Below are 26,305 nucleotides of genomic sequence, written 5' to 3' on the forward strand. Positions count from 1 at the left end.
CTGGCATTGCTAGGGGACACATGCTTACGAAATGCTTTCACAAGGCCAAAGAAGGGTTAACTGGATACTTTAACTCCACCCACTTTTGCACCCACTGACACCTGCCATAACCTGCTCACAACGGCACCTACAAGGCACTCCCCTGGGTTGCTGAAAGAGGCTTCCGAGGTCCCCCTCTTCAAGTGTCTGCAAGGTGCATAATGCCTTTTATAGCCTGCCTACCAACAGTAGCTTCCCCCTGTTTGGATACATCCACTGAGAGCTACTCATTCCTGCCAAGGACAGCCCCTTTCATTTTTAGACATCTCTGACTATTAGAAATTTCTTTATCATTCTGAGTCAAAGCCGGTCTCCCTTTGCTTTTTGCCCACTGATCCTAGTTGTGAGCTCTGGATCCACAACAAACACATTTAGTTCCTTCTTATCAGGACAGTTCTTCAAACACTTGAAGACAACCATTGTGGACATTCCCATGCCCCGAGTCTTTTCTGGTTCCATCTAAATATTGACAATTTCTTTAACAATTTTTCAGTTTTGAACAATTTGACAGTTTTGGGTCTCTTTAAGGCAGTCTCTAGCATGGTGCCCTAGACTAAGCAAATCGGAGTAGAGAGGAGTGATTATTTTCCTTCCTTGGTCTATATGATGCTACACGTCTGAGTCCACAATGTACAAAAAGTCACACTGCTGACGTCTGTTGAACCACGAGTGAATCAAACCTGGGAGCCTATCTCAGTGAGAACTGAGTGGCTATTTGGACGCAGCCTCCCTGTCCGTCGATGTGCAGTTGCTTTCTTGGACCAGAGTGCAGGATTTTGCATTTATCTAGTTAGAGTCAATCCTTCCGCAGACTTAAGCCTTACATGTTGTTTTTGACGGCAGACAGCATTTATTCACTGGTGTTCTCAGTTAAGGTTGGCAGAAGCGAAGGTTAAAGAGACACAGGCTTTGTTATCCAACTGCCACAGCAGGGATGAAGCCAAAGATGATAGATACCCTAGGTTTCACCATCCTGCCGGAGCCGGTTGGCCTGCCTGGAGCAGGCCAGGCGGCTTTGCTATGATGCGGGGCCGGTGGGAAAATACTCGATTACTCCAAGGCAAAGCTTCTCATCTTTTTTCCCATCTCAGCAAACCTGAGGTTTATGACACACTCCCTTTAGCAACTGGCTTCTGAGAACAGCAGTGTGTAATGTGGGGGCAGAGTGAGGAGAACACGCTCCTTTAGAAGGCGCTCTGAACCAGTGTAGGTGGGCAGTGTGAACGCCACTCTCCACACCGGAACTGATTTCCATGGGCCCCCGCCCCCCGCTGGGAATCACCACCTAAGAGTCTACCCAGCAGCTGGCCCGCAAGGGCTGTCACCGAGAAAGCAGTCCGCAGTCAGAACCTCGGAAAAGGTTTTAAATCACACACAGCCACCGTTTTTCCGGAGACCCATTCTAGGTCTAGGTCTTCAGAGGTTATGTGCACAAATTAACATGTTCATGCGGTTCTTCACCTACGGCTGGGAGATGGGCCCAAATGAAGGCTGGTGAACCTCCCTCAGGACATGAACTCATGGAGGGAGGCTCAGGAAGAAAAAAGGAGGTAGCAAATGAAGGACTCTGTACCTACCCTCATGTATTTATTTCTTTAGCTGAAAACAGAGCGACGCGGAAGCAAATGTCCTTCTTGGGGCCGGCTTAGAGAATGACCAGTACAAAGAGGCTGTCCACAGGAAGGAGCTGTCTGCACTTCAGCCTGGCGCAGGCAAGAAGCCTCAGGCTACAGTCCCAAACACAAATTTCCCTCCAGCTCCGACATAAGTAATTCCCCTTGAACCCAGCGAAGGGTCCGAGGGGCTTCTTCTCAGACTGGGCCCTTGGGCCTGGGCCTCCCTGTTTACCTTTCTGTGGCACCCTGCCCGCAGGAGTGGGCTGGCCAGCTTACCCTTTCACGCCTATCCAGATAAGCCGATAGCCTAGCAGGCCTTTACAGCCGTCTCCAGCTTCTCCGGCCACCTTTGTACTGAATCCTGTCCCCCCATCCAGGCTTTACCTTAGCCCTCCTGTCCCGGGAGAGGAGCAGACTTTCATGTTCAGACCAGCAGGCCCTGCAGGCAATGCCCTCTTGCCCCGTTACACTTTCTTGAGCTTCCTCCCACACAGACAGCCGCCAGAACAGCCTCCCTCTTCTGGGGCCAGGCTGCCTTTCTGCTTTGAGTCCTTTGAGAAGCTGCTCCTGGACTTCAGGCCTCTTCTAAATGCTTACCCTGAACAGTTTTCGTCTTTCCTTCTCTTGCCCTTTGAGATCTTTGCCGACCGTGTTCTTAATGTTTCCCACATTGCCTCTTTTCTTATTTCTGCCCTGACTGATTTGACTCTGGCCCCATCTGTACGCTTATCAAATAAAGAATCTCAGTCAATTATTCCTTGCTGAGCATGTGTAAAACCACACCTACATCACCTGATTCTTTTATTCAGATCCTCACATATTTAGGACAGGAATTTCTTCCCACAAGACCTAGAAATATATATAGCCTCTCACGTACAAAGATTGTGCCCATGATAGCAACCAAGCAGAATTAAGTGCGCGGTAAAGACCAGAGATAAAAGACAAAAAGGTCCAGGAGCTCAGCCAGCCTCCACTATATGCATCACTGAGAAAGAACCCTGAGCCCTGTCCCCTGGCTAGGGATCTTCAATATCCAGGAGGTGTGTGACCTACAGATACACACATGTAATGAGCGTGATGCTTGTGGTCCATTGTACATCTCACCGGCACGGGACACGGTGGCTCAGTGCCTGTTGAGGCACATGCAGAGTACTGTGCATCTCTGCGTTCAGGAAAGGAGAATGAAGGGCAGACACAGCACCGCAGAGAGCAGGGGAGACAGAATAATGTCCAATCTGGAACAGAAGGCTAAGGGCATCATCTTGCATAAACTATCAGTAATGCAAAATGCCTGGGACATTCTGCTTAATCAAATTTTCTAATAAAATAGAAAACACTTTTGGATTAAATCTTTGTTATACAAAATCCTTTATTTTTTTTTTAACGATTTTAATTTATTTGAGAGGGAGAGAGAAAGAGAGTGAGTAAGCAAGAGCACAAGAGTAGGGGGAAGGAGGGGCGCCTGGGTGGCACAGCGGTTGAGCGCCTGCCTTCGGCTCAGGGCGTGATCCCGGCGTTATGGGATCGAGCCCCACATCAGGCTCTTCCGCCATGAGCCTGCTTCTTCCTCTCCCGCTCCCCCTGCTTGTGTTCCCTCTCTCGCTGGCTGTCTCTATCTCTGTCAAATAAATAAATAAAATCTTAAAAAAAGAAAAAAAGAGTTGAGCTGGGAGCCTGAAGCAGGACTGGATCCTAGGATGCTGGAATCATGACCTGAGCCGAAGGCAGATGCTTAACCAACTGTGCCACCCAGGTGCCCCTATATAAAATCCTTTAAAAATGCTTCAGGAAAAAAAATCGCTTCAGTGTATTGTCCTATCTCACTAGGTCCAACACTGGAGTATGACTGGGTTATTCTTTATTCAACAAATATTTCTTGCATACTTATGATGTGCCAGACACCTTTTTGGGTGCTGCAGAAATATCAGTGAACAAAAGAGACAAAATACCTGGTCTAGGACACTTACATTCTAGTGGGAAAGACAGACAATGAAGAGGCAAGTAAAGGTTGTCTCAGATTATGAAACCAGCTGTCAGGGCAAGGTTATCTGTTTGAGAATGCTGGGTGTGGAAGATAAAAGAATGTTTGAAGGGTAGTCAGGAAAGACCACTCAGGGGAGGGGACACATGAGCTGAGACCTGAATGATGAGAAAGAGTCAGACAGGTGAAGACTAGCAGGGAGACAGTTTCAGGCAAAGGTAACAGCTAGTGCAAAGGCCCCGAGGCAGGAAAAAAAAAAAAAGAAAGAAGGTTGTTCTTGCCAACTTGGACTGAGTACAGAGAAGATGAAGTGTGAGGTGAGGCTGGATGGTGTCAGGGTAACAAGTCTGGATTTGATTATATTACGTTGTTGTATTTAACATGGTTTTGTTTTCCTCCTGATATAGCTGCGTGAAGTTACTGCTTTGCATATTGCTTTCAGACGTCTCTTTTATTACTATCGTGAACTAGTTCTTATACCTTTTTTTTTTTGCTTTTAATATTTCATGTGTTTATGCTTTTACCTTAACAGTATATAATCTCCTAAAGGCCAAAGATTATTTATTGGATTTCTTTCTATTTCCTAGCAAAATCTTTTGCCTGAACAGTCAACACAGATTGCATTGTTTTGAAACGTATCTCTTGGAAAATCTGCATTTAGCTCAGTTCGTGAGTTCTATATAAAGAAATAAACTTTCAAGGTCCTCTTGTAGATTTCTATTGTGTTGGAAAGTTCTGAGAATTGGATGTATTTGAACATTCCAATTTTTACTTGGAGGTTCTTTTTTTCATAGCTTGATATAAGTCTAGTGTTTTCTCCATGGATCTTGTAATAATATTATTGGTGATAGAAAACATATCGTTGCTAATTACGTAATGCCATAATTAGTGACACAGAAATAAAAGGATTCAAAGCATTTCTCTCTCTTCAATGAATTAGCTTCTGTTAATGTTTCCAGAAGAGTAGAAGCGTGCCCCATGCTTCTCATTCCAAATAAAATGACTATCTTAAAATAATGTTCATAAATAAATACACCTAAATATGGGTATGTCTGAAATAGAACCAACCTCCTAATACAGTAGCAACCATGGCTATCAGCATGCTTTATGCAGCCTGGGATAGTGGCAGCCAGCCAGCATATTATCCTCTAATCCATTGCTAGTCTACCTCCTAAATGTTATAAATATTCATGTATGCCATAGAAAGCTACAAAGGGCTTTATTCAAACATTTTTTTGAATACTCCTTTATGTTTCCCCCAAATGAAAGAATGTCTGCTTTTTTTTCTTTGCATAAGGATCAGAGTGTGAATTCTCTTTTGTTCATACTCATAAATCCTGAAAACCAATATGCAATAAATTCTCTAATCCTCATTTCATACCTCAAGGGTAAAAAGGTTCAAAATAAAAATACTCAGGGCTGGCACAGTAGTTCGCTGTGTCTGTGCAAGGCTGTCACCAAGAACAGGCATCTGTGTTCCTGGCTACCGTGGTGACTTCTGCCCCTGGCAGGGGCTCCCTCTGGGGAGACGGCCTCCCAGCCCCATCAGGGCTGCCAGCTCCGCTCACCACCTCGGCCTCGCGATGAATGATTGGGAAATGGCATGGACACCAACCTGAAAGGAGAGATGTCTCCTTCCCCAAGACACACAGGGGCAGTAGCGCCATTCGTGGAGGCTGTAAGTGGCAGTGGTAGTGCTCTGGGGACGGGCGTGGGGTCGTTTATGGGGAGAGAAGGTTGGAAAGCTGACAACAAGTGCTAGGCGGGCCAAAGCCAGGTTTAAAAAACAACCAAATATTTTTGAAATCCCATGTCACTTTCCAGTAACATCGAATTCACAAAAAAGGCAACTGTAAAATTAAACTTCCTCATGGTGTGACTTACCAAATGAAATAAAGCTTATAGCTGGTGGAGTGGAGCACTACCAGTTCTCTTTTAGTGTCCTTCCTCCCTTCGCTTTCACAGTAGTGGAACCCCCTAATTTTTAGTGGGGCACATGGGTGCCCCAAATAAGGGCCGCATATTCTGACTTTCCTTTCGTGTGACTAAGTTTCTGGCCAGTCAAATGTGAACCAAATGGTGAATGCCACTCCGGGTCACATCCTTACAGGGAAGAAGCGTGTCTTTACCTTCTCCCTCTCCCTGACATGGCTTGGTGGCCTGCCATCTTGGACCATGTGGATGGAGAAATGGCAAGAGAGGAGATGCCTTGGATCGTGACCACTTCATGAGCCACCACACTCGCTTGGACTTTCACATTAGAAAGAAATATACTTTGGTTGCGAAAGCCATTGTCAATTCAGATTTATGCTACCACAGCTGAACTGCTATCTTGACCATTCAGTTGCTTTTAAGTTAAAGTGGAATCTCTCTGAGAGCGCGGTGTGAGGAGCAGGGTGTGAAGGGTCTCTCCCCACGACAGCTGTGGGCATGGAGTGGAGAAATGGGGGAGGGGAACTCTCTTAACAGCCATCGGATATGACTCTTCCTTTGAAGGTTATGGATGCGACACCAAGATCTAAAAGCCCAGAGGAAAGAACTTTCATTCTTCTTGACAGATATTTTTGCTATTCTTGTTTGTCCTGTTTCGTTCACTTTAATGATCAAAAGTTCTGAAGCTCAGTCAACTCTTTAGGAAACTCTGCCTTCTATGCCTCTGTGCACACGTAGATTTTATAGTCAAAGAGCTGGCTTAGCCATCCCTTAGTCTGCATTTCTGCATAAGTGATCTGGAAGGTTCTTTACCTATTTGCTAAATCTTTCATTTCTGGAAAACAGGTTTTGAGACATCAGGGAAATATGTTTAATTCTCCATACTAATAAGTGAGCAAAGAATGTTTTTTTTACTTTGATCAAAGAATTATTAAGCTGACAGTATTAGAGATGCTTGTACTCTGCCCTTGGAGGGAACACTACTGATGAAATATTCGCCCTCTAGCACAGGGTGTCTTTGAGGAGTGTGGACTCCTATGCTCTTTCCTAGCAAGCTTAAGGCACGGAAGCCAATTCCCCAGCAATTGCTGGGCTTCTTCACCAGACTGGGCTTGCATTAAGCTCATTCCCAAAGCTGGAGGGTGTGATCCTTACAGGATCACTGCAGGATGTTTCCAGCTCTCCTGGAGTCACGTACACCAGCTGAATTTCAAGAAACAATGAGAAGAACCGTTTTCTGAGAATACTGTAGCACTGTATACGGCTTAAAGGAATACTATATATTCTGGACCTATGAACAATCTCCAGACATAGATGGAGGAGGCAGGACCTCATTTTCTGTTGGGTAAACTGACCCACAGAGAAGTTAAGAGATCACTACAAAGGGACGAAGCTGAGAATTGAGCCTCATGACTCCTGAACTCCCCAGTCCCGAGCTTTTCCTGCAGTGCCATATTCCCCCCTGCAAACCCTAACCCGGGGCAGATGCTTACCCACACAGAGATAACACTGTAACACCCCAGCCATCCAGGCCACAGCCAGAGGATTTAGAAGACAATGGAGCATTCCATGAACATGCACTATGAGGCTAAAGATAGGTTTTGGCATGACCTGCTTTATTGCTTCACAGAAGATAAGAAAATAAACGGCAAGGTAACTCCCGCCAGATCACAGCTTTTTCTTGATGAGGGGAGCTGCAAACTACCGAATATATGCCAGTTCCACATCTGTTAGTCTTTAAAAATTTGTTTTTAGTTATGAAGATTCTCAAGTTCCTTCTCTGAACTTGGGCAAGCTTTATTTATCTATACATGTAGATGAACACTCCATAAGAAGGATGGGCTATGGAGCTGCCGTTTACCTACAGGCACTAAAGTCAGGCTCAGCAGATAAACAACTCAAAGGCATCCCGGGGAAGTCTAGCTCTAGGAACCTTACAACAAAACAACAACATGCAAGTCACTCTGGAACATTCGCGCATTTTAGCAACAGGCAGCCCAGGACCAAGCACACAGCATAAAAGCTAGCTGCTGCTGTGAGCTGCGGCACCAATACCATTCAGTTTTACAAAAGAGAACTGACAGACGAAAATAGGTAGCCAATTTGAACCAAATCTTTCAATACTCCTTTATGTGTAACTACCTTTTTAACATGGCAGCATATATGGAAATTATTTCCTTTATTAGTGCAAATGCAGATTTTATGTAAAAAAAACATTGTAGTTAAGGTTATAATACTGTACGTACCATTTTTTCAAAGTTTACTAGATTGTCAATGAACGTCTTGTTCCCCTCATGAGTAAATGTCATATCTGCACAGAAATAAAAGTCACATTCTAATCACTAACAGAAATATGTCATACCAAGAAACCACAATAGCACCATTAGATTATGCTGGAGGATTTGCATAACAGTGCAGTTGAAAAAAGCTGATAATAGTTCCTTTTATGTTGGGTGTTTAACTTTTGAAAGCACTTTACCTGAGATTAGTAAAATTTCCAAACTAACCCTCTGTTTCACTATCATGTCTTCCAAATCACAAATCCCTGCTCTTCTGATAATCTTCCCAACCCTTTCCGAAAAGTCAAGGGGGAGAGGAGGTGATGAAGGGGGAAGGATGGGACCATTCTTTCCAAAGAGCTCAGTCTGCTTAGCTCTTGTTCATTTTCTTCCCCACATACTCCTCCCTGGCTCGACCTATGTGTTTCCTTAGAATTACCTTTAATGAGCAAAGGCATGAAGGGGATGAGAGGAGGCTCCAGCTTAGCTACTGTCAGCCTGTAGGCCCTGTGGTTTCTAGAAGGATCCTTTAGAGAAACAGAGATGCTGGTTAATGACTAATGACACATGTAACGCCCTCTCTAACACCTAACACACCTAGACTTGCTACCCCCCAATCGGATGGTTTTCAACGAGGAAAGGTAGATGAAGTTAAATTGATTTTTGTTTTAAAACGACTTCCCGTCTGACGTGAAAATTATTTGCTTTTTGTTTCCTTTTTTGCTTGAGAGGGAGTTTTGCCTGCAGGGATCGAGGGGAGAGATTCCCTTTGCGAGCAAATACATGTGTCAAACAACCCCCCCCCCCACTAGGAGACACCCCTCTCCTGAAGCACCGCCTCCTTCCTGGGACCCGCCCCCCCAAACACCACCTCCTTCCTGTGAGTTCTGACTCCAGCCGCTCCTCCCCACCTTGCCCCGCCAGCCCCTTGTGCCCTCTCTGAAACCATCCCATCACTCCTGCCAGCTCCCACTCACTCCTTTGCTGTCTGTGAACACCTCCCAGCCAATGGGGAACAATCATTTTGGCAAGGCAAGGCAAATGTAGCTTCCAACCCAGAGCCCACCTGTGCTGGGCGGAAAGGATCCTATTACACTGCTTTTCTTAGTTACACAAATTGACCTTATGTGGGACATAAGTCCTCTTTAAGTTAGCTCCTGAGGGTGCCATTCATTAGTCAGGCATGCTTGTTTTAGCAGCACTAAAACGGGATCATAAACTTCTTAAAGTCATACAAGGACAGGTAAAATTTCTCAAATGAGAACTTCAATTCAGCTAATCAGAAATTGGATTAATGCAGACAGTGAACAGAATAAAGGAGCCACTGTCACTTACCATTAAACTTTCAAACTCCGCATAGAACTTCTTGAACTTGCTTGGCAGTTTCTGTTAATGAAACGAAAATGCCACACTCATATGTCAGATTCGATATCTAGATATGTATCATGTGTTACCATTTCTAGGGGAAATGTATTCCTCCGGCTCTTAATCAAACATCTCTAAAAAAGGCCAGGCTGTGATCTGTCTTATCATTTGAGCATCATCTGGAACATAAAGAACTTAACCTTTTAAAACTCTTAACCTCGTTGAAACAGAAGTAACTACAAATGTTTGGTCTTACTGTTTTTATAATGTTTTCTAATTATTCATATAGAGGGCTGAATTCTCAGACCACAGTGTTTTGGAATCACCTCCTCCCACACCTTTTCAACTCTCTGATTCCCACAATTAGGACTCTAGACCAGAGAATAGTAGGATTACAAGTTTTAGACACTACCTATTTCAATCCCCCTCTTCCCTTACAACGTAAACTACGCGAGAATAGAAATTTTTATCAGTTGTATTTATTGCTATATCCCCAAGTGCCTGGACGAGTGTCAGGTATGTAGTCACTGCTCCATAAATATTTATCTGAATAGATTAAACCTGTGTTTTATAGATGGAAGAAATTAGGTCTCACAGTTTAAATGACATGCCCAAAGTCGCTTAGCTGATGACGGTCAAGCCTCTGGAATTCGCATCACCTGCCTCCTTTCTACGCCTCTCTCACATGCTCTGTGCTTTTCCACACAAGCATCTCCCCACGTGACTTCTCTGCCCTGCTGTCATAGGAACACAGTGGTTCTACCCATGTGATTTCCGATTTATTGCTGCTGGCTATACCCACATACTGACACCAGAAGCCCATTATCTAGTCATCTTTCAAGCTATTGGTTCTCTCTTTGCTTGGGTCCTGAGATCTTAGAAACCCTGTTCTCTTCTGATAGGCCACAACAAGTCAGAGCAGCGTCCTGTGTCTCCGCTCCTGAGACTGCGGAGGCTTTGACCAAGTCCTAGGCCTCAGAGATTCCCTGCTCAGCTCTGCTTCCTGCACGGAAGTCTACCGGCAACAAAAGATTCACCAATTAGGCCTCTGCACTCACAGAAGAGCTCCTCTTCCTTCTCTCTCATGTCTGAATTAGATTGTCATAGTCCCATTTAAACATCTGTAAAAAATCCTACTTTGTTTCTGGGACTAGTCTCCCATATGTCCTCCAAGCTCATTTTCCTAGTACCTACTTTCAAGTTAGGTTTTCAGGGAAAGCTGATATCCTTGCTCAGAAGGCATGTCCAAAGGGATGAGAGCCGGAATGGGCATCATGGGATGCAAGGGTCTCAGTCCACACGCAGTATCCAAATCACCTCATTAGGTGATAACTTGCCATGGACATAGACCACTTTAAAAATTACAAGTGAATTCCAGTTTTGCTTACATCTGTCGCTCTACCTCTCTTTACTGTATATGGTACAGTATAAGGTAATACAAATTTTTGTGGGTCTTAATACTATAATCTATGTACACCCTGTGCTTCCAGAGCAACGGTTCTCAACTGGGGTCAGTTTTGCACCCCTCACCCCACAACCACCAGGGGACATTTGGTGACGTCTGCCGACATTTTCTAGTGTCACAACTGGGGTGGAGCAGAGTGAGAGGCACTACTGAGAGATAGTAGGTGGAGGCCAGCGAGGCTGCTGAGCTACACGGGACAGCCCCACAACGAAGAATTATCCTGCCCGCAGTGTTAACACTGCCAAGGCCAAGAAACTGCTCCAGGATTTTACTCCCATTTTCTTGATGTCACATTGGCCTTTGACTTCCAGGCTGACCATTCCCTTTGCCGTGTAGTTTAACTTTTCCTCCGCTTTGTTCACTGACAGTTTCACGTGTGTTCTGCAGTTGCGGGCGGTCAGGCAGCATTTCTCACCCTGCTCATGTCCGGGCCATCCTGCTCTCTGCCCCAGCCGCATGGGAAGCCCGGGAGGTTCTCCGCAAGTACAGGTAGAGAAACCCAAATCAAAACTGCATACGAATGAAAGTGCTTCCCACAGGAACATGCAAGGATGAGCACAGTAGCTCGCAGACTGGAGTGCTTCTTCACATTCCCCATGAAAATGAAGGCCTGGCCAGTTAACCCTCTCCTTCTGTGGACTGCTACCCTCCCGTCTCCCAAGCAGCCTCCGATCTTTCTCTTTGGACCAAGAAAGGAGACTCTGATAGTGCCGCCCGCCCCCATGCTATGGCCTTAACGTCTGGCTGTTGTTATGTGCTACATGCACTTGGCCTCCAGGACCCACGGAAGGCGTTATACCGTCTGTGATCTTCCCCACCAAATCATTTGGACTCTGTGGGGGCAGAAGCTGGAAATAGGCTGGGGAAGGCAGACTGTCTGCAAGGGAACCCTAGGTTTCCAGAGATTGCAGGAGCCTTGGGCTACAAGGCAGGGGAGCCTGTGCTATGGCTTCGCCGTTTTGATCTTGTGGCAGCCCGAATTCCATCCGTTTACCAGCTGGAAGATGATACAGCCGCGTGGCATGCAGGCCTCACCAATTCCCTCATTCCTATATTCAGGGGATGAGCTGCTGTGTGTTGCATCTGCCTGGAATTTTAAGAGAAACCCAAGACAGAAGAACTTGTGAGGACCTGTCCTATAAACAATGGAAACATTTAGGAGGGACAGAGAAAGAAAACAGTTTCAAGAGGGAAGTGGGGAAGGAAATGTTTTAAGGAAAATATTTGGAGATGCAAACAGCAGGCTTTGGTGCCTTTTTAAAGCACCCTTGCAAATTAAGTCTCTTACCTACTCCTTGACCTCTTTCTGTGTCCCACTTACACATACTTTTTTATTTTTAGTAAGCGTCTATTTTTGTGTGTATGTTCTATGAGAGATTAGTATTTCTTCAACTTTAAGGGGTCGGGCACATTTTGAGTCCTTAGCTGATGAAAAATGAAGATGTTTAGCACAGATAACCAACTGTCAACAAATCACTAATGATATTTGCTCCAGAAATTCACAACACACCTGCATAACTTTTGTTCCAACCTGAATATTAGCCAACTGTTGTTTCTCCATACACAGAGAGGTCGGCCAGGCAGTTAAGAGATACTGAGTACTCAGCGGGGCCAAACAGTTGGCCTTCTGGCTAATTTTCCCTGGAGCAAAATGACTACTTGGATAAAAATGGATCTTCTGTCCTCTCTTAATTATAGATAAGGCAATAAGCAGACGTTCCAGAAAACAACAGAATCCATGAGCAAAACCTGTGAAATCATCCGAGCAATGTTATTGATTCATTTTGTACCTAGGAACTAAATGTATTATTATTTACCTTGTATCGACCAAGAAGCTGAGACCCCCCCCACATCCCCCCAGCCCAAAGGACGATACTTTTTTAAATTCACACTCTCAGGCAACTGGAAAAAGGAGACAGGTCACTTCCCTCAAAGTGTCCCACCTTTTCCATTGTTATACCAGTGTGAGTGATATTTCTATTAAAAAAGCTCACTGGTGAGCCTGTGTTTTTATTCTTAAGGCAAAAGTCACAGCTGGATCTCAGCTGAAGCTTACCTCCCACGTGAGTGCCAAGCGGCTCACAGCAACATTACTTAGTCCCATGACGATGGCAAAAAAGGAATTCAGATTTTTGTACTCCTTACAGCTGAAACACAAGAGGCACATGGCTGAGAAAAATGCCACTTTGAGTGCAATTTAAAACAAAAGTAGAGTTCTATTTTCTGATAGTCATTAATGTTCATCAGGACTCGTTATGAGAGCAGGCAATGATAGATTTAATGCACTGTGTAAGTTCCACTTGGGTGCCCACGTTCGGCTATCTGACTTCCCACGGTAATTGTAGAAAGGTGACGGTTCCGGCCATCTAGGTTCAGGTTTTGAGAAGGAATTTAAAGACCCCTACCCTAGGGATTGTTGGGATGATCTCAGAGCTTCCTAAAAGCCCTGTTGGACCTGGAAGGAAACACCTCATGGGAATAGAGAGGGAAGCACAATGTCCTTGAAGACTCTTGGACTTTGAGCCTGAGGCCGCGTCCTGGCAGCCTGAGAGGGAGCGAGGAAGTCTGACTGCGGCCGCCACCCAGACTTCGCTTGCCATGCGGATGCTTCCACTTTGTTGAGAAATACCAACTTACAAGTCATGATCCCTATAAAGCTGACAAAGAACCTGACCAAAAAGTGACCTTATTTCCTCTGCGTTTTACTGATGTCGATGAGGCCAATCGCTTTGTGTACGTAGGCGACTGTTAGCCTTGACGAATGTATATTTGGGAATAAGAATATTGTGGAACGAGATCAAAGATTCTTATTAGAATGGCAATATTTAGCCCAGGTACTTGATTTAACTTAGAAAAAAAAAAAGAATAAAAAAAAGAAGGGACTCCCCAACTTCTTCATACCAGTTCCTAGAAAAGGGAAAGAATTAATTTTGCAACAAGTGCAAATCCTTTACCCCAAATCAATATGGTTATCTAAGTCAACCGCATCATAATTAAATCCTGTTTGGATGAACATTTTTGCGAAAGGCTAATTAAATTGTTGTTTTTGCTGCCTGTGTTTTCTTTGCAGAGGAAGCAATGAGTGATTCTTAAATGGTCTGTGTGGAAAGAGGAAAACAGATTTCAGAGAAGCTATCTGGTGCCTTATCCCACTGGCGAAAGAGCAAGCAAGGCCTTTGCTGTGCCAGGGCAGTGGCTCTCAGGTCAGGGGCAGAGAGCAGTTTCAGAGACCCCCTGGGGCTGAAGGCAAGGAGAATGATCATGTACATGTGTTTGCTTCTGTCCAATCCGTGTGATCTTGAAAGGACATGCAGGAATACAGATCTGCCTTTCTGGTCACCTCACTGGTCACTGTTACCAACTAACTTCATCACCCTAGGTAAGTCATGAGCTATCCCCATGCCTCAGTCTCCTCATCTGCAAAAGGAGATGATAGCATTCGGACCCCCAACTTCATAATGCTCCGGGCAGGTCAAAGAGCTTACGTGGAATTTGCTGCAGTTCCCTAAAAACACCACATAAAACATGCTATTGCCACTGGGTTTAGATCTCGTTCCTGGAGATCTTGGTCTAGGAGAGTCTACAGTCTTCTTCCAGCAGGCCCATGCAAACAGCTCCACTGCAGGACAGCACCAGCTTAGTAAAGGTTAAGTAATATAAGCCAATTTATACCAAAGGCCAAAGCCACCTACTCATTCCCATAATCAGAAGGAAGAAGGATAAAAAAGGAAAAAACATTAAAAAAAAATTCCTGAGTTTATGAAAGGCTCTCTTATGTTGCCACTGTCAAATAACAGGATTAGGCCCCAAAAGGTTTGCTGATCTCCCACACTGGGGTGCAGATTGCCATTCTCTTCTCCTTGTTGCATTTAGCACTGCCAGGCTAAGGTGAAGAGGGAATGTGCTCTTTATAGCACGAAAGCACATATCGTCACAGTTTCGGTAATCTTTCCAAATATGCAAAGGCACCTGTCCCTTGCAACAAGCCTGTTCAGTCTCCTAGAAAAAGGGGCTGTCCTTTGAACCAGAAATTCATAAGCAACATTTCACCAAATCTTTCTTCAAAAAGGCAGCTTTTCCAAATTAAGAGATACCGGCATTTGAATCTGAGGATTTGGATATCCCATTGAACCCTCAAATTTTTAGCAAAATAATGTGAAGCATTTGGCAAGCTGATACGTATGAAATGTCAAGAAGCATTTACTTCTTTGTTTAGCTCTGGAAATCCGACTCTGTATGGGATCTAAACTCTTTGGTCCAAGAAAATTGCTAGCTGGGGTCACTTGTGCTCCCCACCTTCCTGTGCGAGAGGTCCCTGCATTTAGAAAGAAGTCTCCCAGCCATGGGCCACATTTAGCATTTTATTTTTAGCCATGTGGTGATACCAAAAACATGGAGGTAAACAGGAGGTTGTCAGGCGTATCTAAATAGCAGGAGAAGATTAAATTCATGTCAGGGAGAAATCTAACTGGCCCCTGCAGTAAATAAATTGTTTCCCATGAAGTGCTGTTAAATAGAATATTTATAAGTTGCTTGCTTTTTCTGATGTCGATGGAGATGATTTTCCTGTCCCAGGTTAGCTCTCCTTTATGCGTTTTACTGATTTCATTCCGGCTGAGTTGGATGTGCTGACGCACACGCATGTTTCTACTGCCCTCTACTGGCGAGAACGTGTCATGTGGGACATTGACTTGAAGGGCTTTCTCAACTTTTCTACAACAGAACTTTGTTTGCCGAAGGACTCTTCAAACTGGGGAAGGCACAAAGCCAGGGCAGTTCAGAGCAAAAGAGGTCACGATTTTGACTCCTGCATCCATGCTGTAAGATGTTAATTTATTTTAGACTGATGTCCAGTACTATAAAAGCCAGATTAAATTAATCTTTTATAAGAGTTCAGTTATTCTTAAGCCCCTGTCATTGTTCCCTGTGTATAAGGAGATCCTGTATCTTCTGTCCCCCCCCGCCTTTTTTTTAAAGATGTAGCCTAATGGGACAAAATGAAAATGCAGCTTAAACATTTTTCTCTTTGTAAGCTAATGATACTTACTGGGCTGCTATCTTAATAAATTTTTTTAAGAGCTGAACGCGCTTGCTGGGCTGGGAACAAAGGCAAATCTCAGTGACAACCCAAAACTGAATTTCATTAAATCTCCTCAGGAACAAATCCAAGTTTGCTGTGGTCTTTTTAAAATTATGCCTTCCAAATGTGTGATAGATTAGCTCCAGCTAGAAAAGAAAAGAAAAGAAAAGAATTTTATTTCTTTGTTTCTCAATCAAAACACCAACGAGGCTTCTCTATTTGTCAAGACAAGCTGACGTTGGTCAGCAAAGGTGAATCCAATCACCGGCCAGGACTCAACCTGTACTACAGAGTGAGGGGGCGTCAGTGGGGCTTCTTAAATATAGAACTGTCGACGAGGTGCTATTGGCTTAACATGCTCAGGAAGACAGAGCTTACTATGAATCACTACGATTTTCCTTTAAGACCCAAAGACTTTGTAACAGGCTTTCTTAATACAGGCAGTATTTACACAAGCCATCCTGTGGTTGCCGTCTAGCAGCATACACCGTCGTCTGCCGCCGAGCCACCCGGCAGCCTTCATCCAGAGTTGCAGCCGTACCTCCTCACGCTCTCCACCGAGCGCCTTACCTCATGCACACAGTTGAAGAGTTCCCAGTCATAAATTGTCATCTGGTATGCTAAATCTTTGGAGCTCATCAGTTCGAAAGTTCCCACCGTTCCAACAGTTGGGCCTTCCTGCTCCGGCAGGGGAGTCTATGAATAATAATGCAAAAATAGGTCACAATCTCAGAACAGGTAAGTACTTCCTGCTGAATGCTTTAAGGAGTTTCTGAGGGTAAAGGATTGCTTTCAGGATGCTTTCAGGAATATCTTGAAACTTTGATTTTACCCAGAGGAGAAAGACACTTTTGCTCGCAATGCTCACTCGCTTCAGCGCCATCCCTAGCGTCACCCTCGTTACTATCATCAGTTCCACTGACTGCAAAAACCTAGACCATGGCAAATGAGATTTGGTGAGGAGTGACCTGGGGAGGTTCCCCTGTGCTTGGGCTTGGGAGATCCCTGGGAACAATTCCTTTTCTCTGCTAAAGGTATAAGAAGTCCTTGGAGATGTTTTGCTCCTACTTTCCACTGTAGCTGTTCCGGGGCAGGAACTGGGATGGCAGTTTGGGACATTTAACCACAGCACCACTTACTGTTGCCGGGGCTGGTGACTGGTCACCCAGCTCGTATAACACACGGCCTGAGCTCACTGGCTGACAGAGGGCTCTGTGTGCTGACCTTACACATGCAGGCCCCTCCCTCCACTCTCGGAGAGATGCTGAGCTAGAAATGATAGCCACGTGGTCATGGTGTCCTGGACTAGGGCTTCAGAAAACCAAACTCTGCCACTTTCTGGAAGGCCCTCATTCAAAACTTTCTATCTGACTTACTTATCTCATTTGTATTTTATGAGAAATGACAGAGACTGCTTTTCCTTAGTAAAACGAATGACTTGCATACCTTGGAAACTTATGTATACTCTATGAACACTTATGGATCTGTAATACATGTCCAAAGTTACAAAAGGCACATGAATTGAAAGAGGATTTCCCTAATGTCATGCTAGCCACATTGGGATATTCTATATTTACGTTGGAAATACTAGTATTGTTCAAGTTCTATCGTCATCATCATCATCCACAGCCATTACATTCCATAAGCGCTCACTGCATTCTGGGCACTAAAGAAATGACACATTCAGGATGTAAGTGATCCCTGCAAATTTATAGTCTAAGGGAGGGTCAGCTCTGACTGGGGAGCACCTCTCGACACTCAGTCAACAGTCAGCTGCTGGCATTCCCATGTGGGTATGAAGGACAGACAGAAGCATCAATACACACCTGACGCCCAGACACACAGATAAACACGTGGGAGAACAGGAAGGGGCTTTTAGAGAGTTAGTGGGCATTTCAAAAGAATCTGCAGCCTGAAGAGGTTCTTGGAGAAAGAAGCCGGGCTATAAAAGATTAAACAGACAAACCGGGGTGGGTTGGAACAGCAAGGTTTCCCCTGAGCACCCAGGTTGGTCTGCTGAAGGATGGCAAGAGAGGCAGGAAGGGTAGAAAGCTTCGGGAGATCCGTTTGTTGGGAACAGAGAGCCTCGGGGAACCAAAGAGCTCAAACAGCTTTAGAAAGTCTGTGAGTGCCAGACAAGGAGCTGGGGTTTTGCAAAAGAGCAGCTTTGGAGGGCAGCAGACTCTAAATGCACACCCCACTCTGACTACACAGACTGGGATGGATTCCCTCATCTCTTGAGTGTCTGTTCCCAGCTCTGGGAACCAGGTATTGGCAGTACCGGCTCTGCAGGCTTCTTAACAGGACTGACTGGGAATAATGTCAGTGTATCACACAAGCACAGTGCCTGGCACAGAGGAGAGCCCCACTCCCACCCCCTTCCAAATGGGTCCCCTCCTCACATGTGCGGCAGCCATGCAGATACATGGGCAAGTATGGTCCATACGACGCCTGGACATAAGCACGGTTGTTCCTGATTCGCTCTATGCAGGGCACAGAGAGTTGGGAAGAAAAACACTTATTCCAAAGTTTTGAAACTTAGGGAATGGACCTGAAGCTCTGGATAAGTAGCTTATGGAAACAAGTAAGGAGAACGGTTTCCGGCAGGGTAGTCCTGTCAGGCCCAGACAGGCTCTCCACGTTCTCCCCTCCCTCTTGCAGCTGCTGCTGCGTGCACAGCCCTCTGCTCCATGCACCTGCGCTCTTGCTCTCTTCCTCCCCAGCCTCCCCAGCTCCCACCTCATTCCCTTGAGGCCTTACGGCTTTTCACGGAGGGGACAAAGCCAGCAACTACAGGGAAGGTGCCAATATGAAGAAATTTACAAAATTTTTCAGGTCATGGATGCTGGTCTATCATTCCTGCATCCCTTTTGAGAGAGTAATAGAATCTCTTTCTCTCTCTCTCTTTTTTTTTTTTTTGAGCGGGCGGGGCTCACCAAAGCCTTCTCCCCCCTTGACAAAGGGCAGGCTGACCCCTTCCCTCCATGAAGCACTGAAGAGGCAATCTGAGTGGCCAAAGTAGCTCTTCTATCTGAAGTGGGGAATTTGCAAGGTGACCCTGGGGCCCCACAGGAAGCATCCCCTTGCTCTCCTTTCTCATAAATAGTCCTGTGGACATTTCATCAGATGAGGCCTACAGAGCTAAAAGAGGGTCTGCAGTGCACAGGCAGGTCTGAACATTGCTTATCCAGAGGCACAGAACTACCATGTACTTTCCCTCTGGGAAAACAGCATCATTACCCTCCCAATTTCCAACTGAAGAACCCAAAGCATAAAAAGGATACACTGATCATTAATGACAAAGAGATAGCGAAAGTCAGCTGCCACCCCAGCAACCCTCTTTCCCCCTCTGAGCCTGTCTCTGCAATGGCATTTGTCATACCGTCTTCTCCTTACACTCTGGAGTCCCTCAGCCAGAACCATTCACAATGCCTGGAATGATAGAGCAAGCCCTAAATAAAAGTCTAAGGAACTAACAAATGGATAAGAGTAAAACCAAATTACAGTACAATGGGATTTTATTATAATTTGCTCTGCACTAACATTTATGCTCAAATAAAATGTCCAGAGACGAAAGTTCCAGAATCCAAACCACTAGGATCCATCTCTGGCACTCTGCTGTTTCTAGACAACACAATGTAGCCCCACCATGGGTTCTGCTCCGGGCTGTTTGTGTTAGCCTCCTCTCCCTAATGTGACCGTAACTGTCACAAGGACAGAGTCTCTGGGATGACTGGTCTAGAGTCACCCAGAAGCCAGCACAGCACCGAGTACAAAGCAGACACTTCCTAAGTACGTGTTGATAGATCAAAGGGCTTGGCCAGCATTCTCTTCTACAGAGTCATCCTGCGTGCGATTCTTCCTAGAAAGACTGTCCTCAGAGAAATCTTTAGAAAGCTGGAGAAGGCTCTATATCTCCAGTTTTGTGAGGCAGGTAGGGTTTGACCAGCCCTTAGTACGATGATATCAGCCCAGTGAATGGCAGAACACGGATATGGAAGAAGTTAACACACTCACATTCCCCAGTATTTGTTGCGAAGTAAATGCCTTTCAATTACTCAGGCCTTAACATGGAAGACTAGCAAGGACTAAGAATTTGTAAGGCTGCAGGATGATGTGCAAATAAACAGAGGCTTAAAAAGTTAGTGTCTGCCCGACAGGGAGCTGGAAACAGTCCACACACTCCATCCACACACCATGTCAACTATCACTGCGGCCAAGAACCAGCTGGCAAGAGAGGCCGAACGCCGTGTGGCAAACACATCGCGCAGCACCTCTAATAGGGCTATAGCTAACCTGGGTTTTGGTGGTGTTCGTTTCCAGGAGAGCGCAGCATGACTCATTTATGACGTTTTCCCCCCAGTCCCTCAGTGTTGGCAAATATTGGTCTTTTAGAAAGCAGTGAGTGTAGATGGCTTAAACGATGACCGAAAGGACTGTGTGCAGACAGACCTAGCACCCGTGGTGGAGGCAAGCAAGGGGGCTCATGGGCAGCGATGGATGAGGAACAGTCAGAGAATGAAGGCCACATTTGCTAAGTTCCCCTCCCTCGGGATTTAGGATATGGAACAGTCCTCTTAACTGCACTGGAGTGCACAAAATGGCTCTCCCCCAGTTCAAAGAATTACCACGAGGCCAAAGCAAGCTCTAAAACGTTCTTGAGGGACGCCTGGGGGGCTCAGTCATTATGTGTCTGCCTTCAGCGCAGGTCATGGTCCCGGGGTCCTGGGATCGAGTCCTGCATCGGGCTCCCTGCTCAGCAGGGAGTCTGCTTCTCCCTCTCCCTCTGCCTCTGCTTGCGTGCTCTCTCTTTCTCGTTCACTCTCTCTCTCAAATAAATAAATAAAATCTTTTTTAAAAATTTACAACATTCTCAAGAGGAGAGGAATGTTGCTTTACTTCTAATGTCTGATTTGATGACACCCGAATGTATTTATGCAGCACCCACGTGGCTAAACTCTCCCCCCGAAATATGCTGCTGTTTACGTCTTGCTCTTGTTGCACTTTTCTCAGTAACATCAGCCCCGTGTGTCCCAAGATGGAAAAGACTGCCTCCCTATCCTCTGCGCTGGCCCCACAGGCTTTCCAAGATAGCTTGAGAGCTACTCGGCAACATGTCTAATTTTTGTAGGATAAACAGAAATGAACCCTACCATCTACATAAAAGACGGGCGGCTCCTCAACTATTAGCATGGGCTGATTAATCCTTTACTCGAAGAGAGCTCTGTGTGGGCTGGGAACAAGGGTTTGGGGACTTAGGGAAGAAACTGGTGGCCTCTGGTATTTCCTACACAGGTTGGAGCCCTTTCCATTTTTCTTAGACCGGAGAGTGGCTTTGCCCCGATGCCTTTCTAGCTCCCACGAAGGGGAGTGATACATCGCAATGTCTGGTCTTAAAAAGTTTTTTTTTGTCTCCTGGTCTAAGCATTCAGATTTTTAATATTACTATCTAAATTGGGGGGATTTCAAGGAGGTGATTTACTATAAAGAGGTCTAAAAGCTGAATTATGCCCCAATAGAGGTGCTACTTGGCTAATTTCCACAAACGAAAATCTAAAGCTCAGAGCATATCAAATGAACACCTGAGGCTTACCTAACAGAGCACAGAAAAAGAAAAAGCCAAGTAGCATTCAAGAGTTTTTAGCAACTAGGTTCAATGTAACTGCAAAATTAAGCTCCAGACAAGTTTTTCTGATTGCAGACACTGCTCTGAGGAGGCTGCACACACTTACCAGTGAATCGAATTGCTCTCGCGGGCAAGCAAATAGGCGTCCATTAATGGTGAGCGTTGTAAATACTGAAACATCATTAGGTTTGAGCACCACCTTTTCTGTGAACATAAAAAGCATGAGATTGCCTATTAAATGCATCTGAGATTTGCTGCACTGCCCTAATCACACCAACAAATTGCCAGCTCGGTGAATTACCGGAACACGCAGAGCGACTGCATAAAATACAGGACTGAAGGGACCCACTGAATAAAAAAGACACAGCATTCATGCGGGCACATGACACTCAGGATGCCATCAGAAAATGACCACAAAACAGGAATGGAAGTACCGAGGGTCAATTCACCCAGTTCTGCGCTGCAACTGTAATTACATACAAAACCCGCACTTACTATTTATATAACAAATTATGTTTCCAGATGGCAATAATACCCAGCACTTTGGAGAAGGAAATATCACTTTTAGAAAACTTAGGGGGTTTCTGAGATCCCAAAGGACTTTAGATGTAAAATTCATCATTATTTTTTCATGGATTCCCTAATTTGGAGGGCAATGGCATGACCTAGATTAAGCCTCCTATATTTCAAAAATTAACTCATTCAACAAATATTGATTCAGTATTTATTAATGCTGGACACTGCTCCAGGCATTGAGGATCCAGACGGGAACAGCACAGAAAAAAAAAAAAAAATCCCGGTCCAACAAGAGCTTGCGTCCCCGTGAGGGATATAGACAGTGAACAAGACAAAAGTATCAGACAGCATGCAGCCATGAGGAGAAAAACCAGCAGGGAAGGAGGCTAGGAAGTATACGTGAGTGGGAGAGCATACAATTTTAGAAAGGGAATCAAAGACAGGAAGGAGGGGGCCTCAGGTGGACACAGACATTTGGGTGAAAACCTGAAGGACGTGAAAGAGGGATCCGGGACAGCTGTGGAAAGACTGTGCCACATGGATCGGCGAAGGCAGGCAGGCTGGGTCCCGTGTGACTGGGACAGCAATGGGAGGGGATATCTTGGGAATCCATGACGTGTTTAAAACCCTGCATCAGTAGAACCATTTGCCTTCAGACATGGCAAAAATGGTTTACCTGATCCTGAAGGATCCCCCAGTGGCTATTAAATCATTGCCAGATAATTTAAATTAGCCTTCCTGCTCCTTCTTCGGGCTCTTACTGCAACGCGAGCTGACCGTTCCAAAACTCTAGCCAGCATGGATTGTGATTGTTCATTTACGGTCTAGCTCCGCGCCGGCCTAGCAACAGCTTGGGGACACGGCTGCACCGAACACATCCCTCCCGTCCCAGTCACACTAAGTGGCCAGTAAATATATATGGCATATGAACAAATGACATTTCAAGAAAGCATAAGGCAATTAAGTAATCCCATGGGGAAAATACTCCCCATTTTATTCGATGAGTTAGGCTCCTGCCCTCTCTGTGGGGTAAGGAGGGGAACCGTCACCAGCTGGAAAGAATTAGCCTATGATCACCTCCAACTTCAGACTTTTGGAAACCTATGGCCTGTAGCTTGTCAAGCCAGATGCCCTCTTAGGGTCCACATGTCTCAGAGCTCTAAGACCTTAAGCTTTTTTGTTTAGGGTTTGTGTAGGAAGAACTCCAAGCTGACATCCACACCAGAGTCCTCAGCTCCAGCTGCCTTAGACAGATCACTTCACCTTCTTCTGCTTTATAGTGGGTACCCACAAAATAGGGCATATCAGACACTTACCCAGCCCACTTCTAACCATATTATTTTGTTATTTGTGGGAGCACACACAACACCAGTTTGTCCCTTCGGATCTTCTTGGAAGGGCCATGCTAACTCCTGGCAGGGCTTCTGTTTGGATGGGATATTCCATTTTGCAGAAGCCCAAGGTGCTAATTAAGCCGTTACCTCCTCCGGAGCTCATCTTGACGATGATCAGGCCTTCCCCAGAGCCCAGTTTGTCGGCGACTGCGCTGATGACTTCCTTCACCGAGGCGGCCACTGGCACTCGAATGGTTGTGTAGGTGTGGTCCATGCAGTAGACTTTAAACAGAACTATTGGGAAGGCAGTAACAATACGGGAAATTAGTCTTGGGTGTTCTTAAGAAAACCATCAGTGATGGCAAATGTTCAGATAACTCCCCAATTTTGTGTCATCTTGTCCCTCTTCCTATTGTACCTATTTGCAGTCGTCTACGCCTGTGCCTGCCCACTTCCAAAACTCCTGATCTTCGCACTGGTCTAAGAATGGGTACACACATGGCTGCCATCTCCAGTTCAAAGAACCACAGCAGATATTTGTGGAAAACCCATACATAAGCGAGGGAACAAAGGAAGTATGTTCAGGCCTGTTTGCTGGGTCTGCACTTGCCCGTAAGAGTTTCTTTTTCATAATCCAGGAAGTGCTGTGCGGTGGGCTGATGGCTAGATTGCTGCTGCCTGGCGGGGTGCTGGGGAACAAACATGAGCACCCCTGCAGACAGCAGTGCTTCTGCCCGGGGCACGAACACACACTCCTGCTCGCTCGTTCACTGGCTTGTGTGCTTTGGGGCTGGGCCACAGAGCTCGGGCAGTACCGAGCTCAGCAAACCCATACGTGGTACCTAAAGGCTCATGTCTGAACACAAATCCTGGAAGCAATTCCAGCTACTGTAATTCGTGGGTTTAGAGGCGCTCCTAAATGACAAGATTCAGTTGTGGCTTCAAATGAAAATGTTGTCATTATTATTCATTTTATTTTGGTTGTAATTCTTGAGACAAATCTTAAATAACCAAATGGCAGCTGTCAGCATGTGCACCTCTCTCGTGGCTGCTAACAACGCTGTGCTCGGGGCCGGAGCGCCTTCTCTGGCCAGGGGTCCTGCTCTGCAGATGACCCCAGCCCTGCCCCTCCGCATGGCATTGTGAATCGCCAGCCACCTGCCTGCCAGGTCTTCCCAGAGGGGGGCCACCTTGACAATCACTTCCTGAGAGATAATCTTTCCTTCCTTCAGGGAACGGCGGTAGTGAGGGAGAGGCAGAATCAGGGAGGTGTGGACAAGCACCTCCACTCCAGGCCCAGAGTTCAAGGATAGATAACTGGAATGCCAAAGGACACCTTCAAGCAAACCATTCGGAGTGCAAAGAGACAGTCCAAGAAAAGCTATTCGGTGGGTCCAAGGGTTCCCAGGGGAGAGATTTTATTGACTTTGAGTAATCTACAGAACCTCGAGTTAGAAGAGAAGTCTCACCTTCATCCGAGCCGCGGATAGGCTGGCGCTTTTGGGCTCTCTCATCGCCTGTGTTGAACTGTTGCAAAAGAACTTTGTGCTGTAAACATAAGCACAGCAGCCGCCATGAGAGAATGACCCATGCACATCTGCAGCTCAGAGGAAACACACTCGAGAAGCAGAGTCAAGAAATGAGAAAACGTATTTTGTGTTTACAAACACATCACTTTCATATATTGCACTATAATATTTCTGGAGAACTGTTACATAACAGGGCGCAATTAGAGAATCCTAAGCCGTGGTCACTTACCTTCTTTTGTGGAGCCTTTGCATCTTCTGAACTACGAGAAACAGAGAAAGCACATTATTTAATACCACTGGTACTGTTATTTTGAATTGCTTCATTTGTATGAAATTTTAATCTTAAATTACAAAATGAAATGACAGCAATCCTTGAGCAATCCTCATATTAATACCAAGAGACCAAACACAGAGGACATACAAAGAGATTGGCTCGGATCCCAGGCAGACCCTTGGCTGAACTGATGTTGAAAGCCAGGATTTCCAGCTTTCAGGGTCTTTCTAGTAGCATACATTCTCTCTGGTATTTACTGTAGGCTCAAAGGACAGCGTGTGAAACCTCCCATGTTTTCACTGAGGGGACGCAAACATTCACCAGCAACAGCTTTGGTGGCAGAAAGCGAATTTTCCATATGATAATTCCCTTTCCCCTTTCTTTAAATGCCACGGACTATTTTTTTACTGGATTCACCACTGTAAACCAAAGGGACCCGAGTTTACTGAGTGAGATGCCCCACAGGAGGATCTCCACCTTGTCCCAGGCTTTCTCTTGGCAGCCATCCGGCACAGAGGAGTAGAGCAGAATCTCCCCTCTTCACCTGGCCTTACCCCCCCACCCAAGCCGGAGGCCCCGTCCACTCGAACCAGAACACCATGGGGCTGCTGAAAAAACCAGCTTTCACCTTTTGGGGGTGAAGGGCTTTTTGGAAGATGTTTTGATGGAGAGGCAGGCACTTACTTGATGAAAACACACCCCCAAGCCAGGCCCTTCCTTACATTTGCTTGACAATCTTCTCTAACTCGGGCAGTTGGTCCTTGAGGGCAGCAATCATCCGGGCATCATCTGATACAGACACATAAAACTCCTGTAATTGGCAAAGGTCACAGGCTTTTAATAAGAATTGCCAAGGTACACGATTCTGTCAAGAGCAACAATGATGTCTCCCTATGTCATCTGCTTTACTAGCGTCTCCAGACCATGCTTGCATGGACTGGAGACCAAAAAAGAAAAGGAAAACGTTACATTATGTCTAAATTCAAAATTGCAAATGAGAAAAGGTTTTGGAAGTAGTTAGTAGTGATGGTGGCATAACATTGTGAATTAATTAATACCACGGAATTGTATATTTGAGGATGGTTAAAATGGCAAATTTTATCTTTGATATATTTTATCACAATGAAAAAACTAAAAAAAATTTTTTTTAAATTGTCAATGAACTGTTCATAGGATATTTATGCGAAAGGCAATGGAACACAATGTTTTCGAATGGGTCATTTTATAGCTTATACTGTCGGAGCACTTTTTACCTCAACATTTTTTCAG

At 45.4% G+C, this 26,305-nt stretch overlaps 1 protein-coding gene across 1 annotated transcript in view; it reads right to left on the bottom strand.

Annotated features, from left to right (window-relative positions):
• RAPGEF4 (Rap guanine nucleotide exchange factor 4) overlaps positions 1–26,305 on the bottom strand; it is a 275,140-nt gene that overhangs the window by 6,692 nt on the left and 242,143 nt on the right. Inside the window, exons 19-29 of the mRNA XM_040643867.1 lie at positions 25,759–25,847; positions 24,992–25,022; positions 24,703–24,781; positions 23,381–23,527; positions 21,490–21,587; positions 16,328–16,453; positions 15,725–15,903; positions 12,734–12,824; positions 9,183–9,233; positions 8,287–8,374; positions 7,815–7,879 (exon numbers count right to left, since the gene is read on the bottom strand). Coding sequence (XP_040499801.1) covers positions 7,815–7,879; positions 8,287–8,374; positions 9,183–9,233; positions 12,734–12,824; positions 15,725–15,903; positions 16,328–16,453; positions 21,490–21,587; positions 23,381–23,527; positions 24,703–24,781; positions 24,992–25,022; positions 25,759–25,847 — 1,044 coding nt within the window. The remainder of the gene's footprint in view (positions 1–7,814; positions 7,880–8,286; positions 8,375–9,182; positions 9,234–12,733; positions 12,825–15,724; positions 15,904–16,327; positions 16,454–21,489; positions 21,588–23,380; positions 23,528–24,702; positions 24,782–24,991; positions 25,023–25,758; positions 25,848–26,305) is intronic.

The sequence above is a fragment of the Ursus maritimus genome, unplaced genomic scaffold (genome assembly GCF_017311325.1).
Source record: "Ursus maritimus isolate PB19 unplaced genomic scaffold, ASM1731132v1 scaffold_1, whole genome shotgun sequence".
Lineage (NCBI taxonomy): Eukaryota > Metazoa > Chordata > Mammalia > Carnivora > Ursidae > Ursus > Ursus maritimus.